The sequence below is a fragment of the Triticum urartu genome, chromosome 4A (genome assembly GCF_056163025.1).
Source record: "Triticum urartu cultivar PI428250 chromosome 4A, HENAU_Tu73, whole genome shotgun sequence".
NCBI lineage: Eukaryota > Viridiplantae > Streptophyta > Magnoliopsida > Poales > Poaceae > Triticum > Triticum urartu.
Genome location: NC_141876.1, coordinates 101,446,795 through 101,454,203, shown reverse-complemented (window position 1 = coordinate 101,454,203; position 7,409 = coordinate 101,446,795). Strand labels below are relative to the sequence as shown.

The following is a 7,409-nucleotide window of genomic DNA, read 5'->3' as shown; positions in this document are numbered from 1 at the left end:
ACTACAAAATACCAAAAACATTACTTTTGCTACCGTTACCTTTTGTTACCGTTACCACTACTATCATATTACTTTGCTACTAAACACTTTGCTGCAGATACTAAGTTTCCAGGTGTGGTTGAATTGACAACTCAGCTGCTAATACTTGAGAGTATTCTTTGGTTCCCCTTGTGTCGAATCAATAAATTTGGGTTGAATACTTTATCCTCGAAAACTGTTGCGATCCCCTATACTTGTGGGTTATCAATCACCCTTTCCTCTTTAAGGGAAAACCAACGCAGTGCTCAAGAGGCAGCAGTTGCCGCCGGCAATCCCTCTGCCCGAACCCCCGCAAGTTCCAGATTATGCCTTTCATTGTGCCACCAGCTGTACTATTAGAACACAAGAGTTCTAAAAAGAGAAGAACAAGAGTTCTAAAGAGAGAATACATGTTTATCTCGTTGTGGAGCCCCGCGTCGCCCTCCCACGGGCGACTCGGGCGCTAACCCTAGCTGCCCCCGAACTCCCCCTCCCCCGCCTCCCCCCGCCTCCCTCCCCTTCCGCAGTCGGGAAAATCACGCATGGGGTCGTCGGTGGCGGGCCTCTCGGTTTCGCCCTCTCGTGTAGCTCGGGCGGTGCAGGGCGCTCGTCTGTAGGGGGTGTTGGGACGGTGCGGGGAGCTGGCGGAGACGCGCGGGCGTGCGCATGGCTCGTGGAGGCATGAGGCAAGCTGAAGCCGGCGGAGGCGACGGGCGCCCGCGAGCTCGCGGGAGCGCTCGTTTGCAGGGGAACGTGGCGTACGGTGGTTGCGACACGGTGAGACGGCCAGATCCGAGGAGCCGCGTGCACATGGTGCTTAGGCGTCGCTTCCGCGTGGATCAGCGGCATGCCAGTCGCGAGGGGCGCGCATGGGGCTCCGGGATGCGTTGATCTGGCACGTAGGAGGCGTGCTGGGCTGGAGGCCTCTAGGCAGCGCGGATCTAGGTGTAGCGGCGCATGGTGATCGCGGTCAGTTCGCGAACGGGGGCGGTGCTGGAGCAGGGAGGCTCTGGCTACGGTTGGATGCGGGGTGCACGACCCGATCTGGTATCTGGAGGCACGTCGTCGGGGAGGCTAGCTGGTGGCCCTACACAACGGTGGCGCGCTTGCTGTGTGGGGGGTGCGCGGTCCAGTGGAGGCACGGGTCGACCTCGACCTGCTGCGTGGGAGTGGCCGCCCTGGGTGAAAGCCTGGCTGGTGCTGGCCGGCCGGCGGCGACGGCGCCCGTGGGCGTCGTTATCATCCTTGGAGGCGTCATAGGGAATTTCAGAGCCTCTACTCGCAGATCAATTTCTTCGGGTGAAAGCTCAGATCCTGCTGCAGGGTCGGGCGGTGGCGTCGTCTTGAACGTTGTTCCCATTGTTGCTTCCTATGACTGGACGTGCACGGTGACTTATGTGGCAACAAATGACGGTAGTGAGCATGTCGAAGGCGTGGCATTGGTCGTGGTAGTCGGCTCTTCTTCTCCGTCTTGTCTGTGGGGTTGCCTCGACTGTTTGTTGCTGTGAAGTCGAAGCCGTGGTGGCGGGGCACTGGTGGTATACAATGACGCGTGATAGGTGGTTCGTTTTGCAATCCTCTGTAACGCTAACCTTGCCTACTCTCTTTGCAGTTCACCACCGGAGTCGGAGTTGTGTTGTCTTATGTGATTTTCTTTTGAGTGTTGTGCTACAGCTATTAGGGCTGATGTTTTTCTTTTTCTTTGACCTTCAGGTCTTCTGGTCTTAGGACCTTCACCACCTTATTATTTTGCTGATGCTGGACCTTTCAAAATAAAAAGGAAAGGAGAAGCAGTGGGTACTTATAGAACATATATGAAGAGAAGAACACATAACGCTTTCAGCAAAAGTCTAGCGTTTTAGTGTGCATTTTTACAGATACTGTTTCGAAATATATGTACCTTTGTAAACGAATCAACAGAAACAAGTTTAATACTTTAACTTTACGATGCGAATGTTTACTGATATACACCGACCAATACACGAAATACAGAGACCAACTTCAACGGCAAAGAATCCGCGTGCCCCAGATCCGTGTGCCCCAAATCCTCTCACAGGTCTTACTCAAAAATTAGGTTCTTCAACGCATTTCACTCAAGGGCGAATCATCGGGTGCTAATTAGTGAAGGCCCATAACCATGGTTCATGTATAAAGCCACTGGGAATGGACAGTTATAGTAGCACACACGGACCAAACCAAAATAGAACAGCACGCAGCCACTAACGTACTACTGACAATACGGTCTGCAGTGATTCGTTCAACTTAACTCGGGGGCTAGCTAATTCACCAGAACTTGGTAATGCAAATGCGCAGATGAATCTCTTTGGACTCCCCGTGCAGCATCTCCGGATTGACATGCGCATGGAGGCGCCCGTGCTCCATGTCCACCTCGCCGGGGACTCCGCAGTTCGCCACGTCGCCTTTCAGCTGGAGGCTGCTCCTGAGGTGGCCTGCGCCGGCCGGAGGACCATCCACCCAGAGCACGCCTGTGTACACCGGCCTCGCGTCGGCATCGACATTGCCCCTGACGCACACGATGTTGACGGGGCGGACGCCGGCGGCGCCCCTCCCCGCGCCCACTGCCAGGAGGAACACGCGGCCGTCCTCCTCCGCCACTAGCAGAAGGCGGTGCTCCGACGCCGGCACGACGAGCGGGCGGCAGGTCTCGTACTTGATCTTCTCCATGGGCCAACAATGCCGGCCGGACTCCTCCGTGAGGTGGCGCAAGAGGCTTGCCGGCGAGCCCTGGAACGCGCACTCGAAGCAGTAGCAGGGCGCGTGCGCGCACTTGGCCGAGTGGTCCGCGGCCGAATGGTAGGCGATGGACCTCGCGCAGCCGAAATTCCTGTAGGGGCACGGCACCTGGTAGGCGTCGACCAGGCCGTCCATGTAGGGGATGTGGGTGTAGGCGGTGGCGCGGCCGCACAAATCACAGTGCTTGTTCGCTCCGCCGTCGCCATTGCCATTGCCGCCGCCGCCGCAGGCGCAGCACACGACGTGTCCATTCCCGCACTGCAATCCACAAATCCATGCATGTCTATGAATCAACCTTGCTTTTTTTACGGACATTTCGGTTAGTTCGACTATGTATTACCATGAATATGGGACGCTTGAGGGGAGCAGGGCACGCGGCGCAGTGAAACCATTTCTTCTTCACCTCTAAGATGACGGCCTCCTCTTCCGCTGGTGCCACAGCTACCATGGCTGCTGTTACTTGTTCATCGAGTTCGAGCACGCCTCCGTCTTCCGGCTCATGCTTCACCGTGGCCGGTGGGTTCACCACGGCGGCCAGCGTCGCCGTAGCCGCCAGCGTCGGCGTCTTCGTTGACACTGCACTGGGCTCCGCTAGCGCCGGCGTCTTCGTGTCCACCTGACTGGGCACCACCTGTGCCGGTGCCATGGTGGCCACTGCACTGGGCTCCGCCGGCGCCGGCGTCTTCGTAGCCACCGGACTGGGCGCCACCTGCGCCGGTGCCATGGTGGCCATTGGACTGGGCGCTGCTGGTGCCGGTGCCATGGTGACCACTGGACTGGGCGGCGCCGGCGTAGGCGTCTTCAAGGCAACCGGACTGGGCGCCGCCGGTGCCATGGTGGCCACTGGACCGGTTACTGTCACCGTAGCGGCCGTTGGCTTCGCCTTGGCAAGCGGACTGGGCGCTGCCGATGCCGGTGCCATGGTGGCCACTGGACCGGTTACTGCCACCGTAGCGGCCGTTGGCTTCACCACCGCGATTGGCTTCGCCTTGGCAACTGGACTGGGCGATGCCAACGGCCGCGTCCCGGTGACCCCCGAACCAACTACCTCCTTGATGCTGAACTTCTTGTTGCTGCTCTCGGCGTTCTCGGAAACCCGCTGCCTCTTGTTCTGCTGGTCTGCCGGTTTCTTTTGGCCCGCCATAGATCTCCGGCGGGTTTGCGCCCGGCTGAACGATTGAGCGGAGTAAGGATCCAACGTGCGATTCATAGATGGTTCGAAACATGCGAGAAGATGTAGAAAAAGAGAGACTTACATTTGGCAAGAGGAAGCTGCGAGCTATGGAGGAGAGGGAGCGACGTTTCTACGGAAGAGACGATCCTTCTTCGCTCTGAGCGGTGGACTGTGGAGTGAGACCGAGTGAGTAGCCAGGCTAGTGTTTTCGAGGGCCGTGCTGGGTGCTGGCGTGCTTTGGAACGTGTGCATTAATGCATGCTTGCAGTGGAGAACGCGCACGCGTTGATTCGGGTGTGAGGTGAGAGAGTGTGAGACCACGAGCGGCCGTGAAAACTCTGGTCTGATCTGGTCTGGTCAAGGGCGAGAGCAGACCCGTCACTTCATCTTACACCAGTCTAGTCGGACGTCATCACACACTGCCTGCGCAGCTAGCTAGCTAGCTAGCTCGATCGTCTCGTCTCGTCTAGTTTGGCTTCGTGAGTAAGGAACATCCCCCTTCTTCACACGCTCTGCCGATCTTTCTTTTTTAACAACAGAAGGCGCACGCCAAACATATCATTTCAGCTCAATGACAGTGTACAGCGTGAATTACAAAGCCCTGAAACTGAAAATTTGAAAGAGAAGCTACCGAGCAAGTCATATTTCTGTGAGCTCAAGCAAAACAAACATATGCTACTCCCTCCGTTTCACAATGTAGTGTGTCCACATTTTCTGAGATTGAACTTTGACCGTAAATTTAACTAACGAGACCGACTGCGGCGGGACAAAAATTATATCACTAAATTCATAGAAAAAATATGAATTGAATGATATAATTTTTGCTCTCGCCGCAAACATCGGTCTCGGTAGTTAAATTTACGATCAAAGTTAAATCTTAAAAAATATGGGCGCACTACATTATGAAATGGAGGGAGTATCTAAGAACCCAATGAGCTACATTGTGGGCGTATCATTAATCCCCTAAAAATATAAAACACCTGAAATTTGAAAATGAAGAACAACGAAGAATAAGAAAAACTTTGCTAACACCTTTCTGATAGTCCAAGGGATAGTAGCATCAGAAATGTTTATAATGCCAACGAAAGGCAACTTGTGAGGAAAGTGGGCTGAACAATATTCAGGCGCTTAGCCACTTGAGCCGCAAGAGAAGGGCCGGAGCTTCAGCTCGCAAAGGTGTGCCTATGCAAATAGTAGAAGCCTGGATCTGTACATTGTACACCCTCTGGCGATTTATTTATTTTTTATGAGAGAACTTTTACTTTATTCATCAACTGTCAAGGTAGTATAAAGAACACTGTGTCAATTTTCACACTAATATTATTCTTTCACCTAGCAAGGAATACATATCTATATTTAGAGCATCGACATCCGGACAAGTCCGGCCCTCTATAAAGTTTGCGGGTGTATCCGGGTGTGTCTGCAAACAACACGGAACAACCTCTTATTTAGGATGCCGTACATCCACACATCTTAAATGTGGATCGTCAAACCAATACAATTCATACACGTAGATCATATGTTACAAATCATAGTTCACAACAAATACGACAAATTAAAATAAATATAGTTTGACATTTTGGAAATGTCAAAATGAAATCAAAATCCGAGCGTAACGGATCACCCGCTCGCTAGACGAATCACTCGACGGAGGCCATACATGCCACCTACTCTGTTTCCTTCCTTGCCCCCCTACTCCGGCTGCATCCTTGCCGCATGCCACGCTGCTGCCATAGCCATCCTCGTCGCCTCATACTGCGCTCGTTCATCTCTTTCTTCATCCCCGCAAGCCACTTGTTTGCATACTCATTCAAGAGGCTTTTGTCCGTCAACATTATCTCCGCATCTTTCTTGTCTAGTGCGATTTGCAACCCCTCCTTCTCAAGCTCAATCTCTTCGAATGTCTTGACCTTCTCGAGCTCCCGTTTGATCACCACCTCTTTCTTCTCCAACTCGATCTTCTCCATTAAATTTGAAACTTACTGTTCGCCCTCTCCAGGTCCTAATTCATCTCCTTTTGTGCATCCATAATGAGCTTGTACCTGTCCTCTTTCTTGTTCGCCCTAACAGAAAAAATGCTCGTCCATGTGAAGGACATTTTTGTAGCCATCACAAGAGGCCCCCACCTTCTCCCACTTGTTTCCCATCACTTGCTGCTTATTCCTTGGCACAGTGGATCTTTCATTCTCCACTGCAACATCTTCCTCTTCTTCGTCCAACCTAATTGATTGGTGGGAGCTTAAACCATCATTACTCTTCTTGCTGGCCTTGAGATCGGCCACAAGTTGTGTCTATTTTGGTTTGCCATTCAAGATCATCCAACAAATGGCTAAAACTAAATGGCATATTCTCCGTTTCTTGATACATAGTGGCCGCCATCACTGTCTAGCAAACAAAATATGTATGTCAATGAGAATGCAACAAAACACAAGCATATGCAAATGATGATAAGATGAAGTAATTTAGCTTACGTGAGTTGCCACTCCCATCCCACTTTGATGGCAGCCAAGCACATGTGAATAGTAGCCAACGTACTCGTTCACTTCCCCTTGAATGATCTCCCATCGATGTTCGAGAGACGCCACATTGCGGTTTGTGGCGATAGGATGCGGCTCCATATATTGCTTTTGTTCATAATATTCCTTCCAAATACTTGTTCCCCTTTTACTCCGTGCTGCATATGAGATCCATTGTTGTGGCCAACCAAGATCGAACCAACAAGATATCCTCAAAGTTGAGAATGTATGATCTCTTGCCTGTGTCGTCTTTGACTTCTTTTTCTTCTTGCTCGGATTGGGTTTGATATTGTCCCAACTCCAAATGAAGGGCAAGTTGGATCCCCAAACTCTTAGTCCATTTGGGTCGGATCTTGATTATCATTGTGAAGGAAATATGCCGTAGAGGCAATAATAAAGTTGTTATTTATATTTCCTTATATCATGATAAATATTTATTATTCATGCTAGAACTGTATTAACCGGAAACTTAGTACATGTGTGAATACATAGACAAAACAGAGTGTCCCTAGTATATCTCTACTTGACTAGCTCGTTAATCAAAGATGATTAAGTTTCCTGACCATAGACATGTGTTGTCATTTGATGAACGGGATCACATCATTAGAGAATGATGTGATGGACAAGACCCATCCGTTAGCTTAGAATAAATGATCGTTTAGTTTTATTGCTATTGCTTTCATCATGACTTATACATGTTCCTCTGACTATGAGATTATGCAACTCCCAAATGCCAGAGGAACACCTTGTGTGCTATCAAACGTCACAACGTAACTGGGTGATTATAAAGATGCTCTACAGGTGTCTCCGATGGTATTTGTTGAGTTGGCATATATCGAGATTAGGATTTTTCACTCTGATTGTCGGAGAGGTATCTCTGGGCCCTCTCGGTAATGCACATCACTATAAGCCTTGCAAGCAATGTGGCAATGAGTTAGTTGCAGGAT

The 7,409-nt window shown here is 51.1% G+C and overlaps 1 protein-coding gene across 1 annotated transcript; it reads right to left on the bottom strand.

Annotated features, from left to right (window-relative positions):
- Nucleotides 1-1,954: 1,954 nt before the first annotated feature.
- Nucleotides 1,955-4,207, bottom strand: LOC125553639 (uncharacterized). Its single transcript, XM_048717396.2, has 3 exons — nucleotides 4,029-4,207; nucleotides 3,113-3,941; nucleotides 1,955-3,030 (listed from the first exon to the last, which is right to left on the bottom strand). The coding sequence occupies exons 2-3, from the start codon at nucleotides 3,914-3,916 to the stop codon at nucleotides 2,302-2,304; spliced, it is 1,533 nt and encodes a 510-aa protein (XP_048573353.1). The 5' UTR covers nucleotides 3,917-3,941; nucleotides 4,029-4,207; the 3' UTR covers nucleotides 1,955-2,301.
- Nucleotides 4,208-7,409: the final 3,202 nt, after the last annotated feature.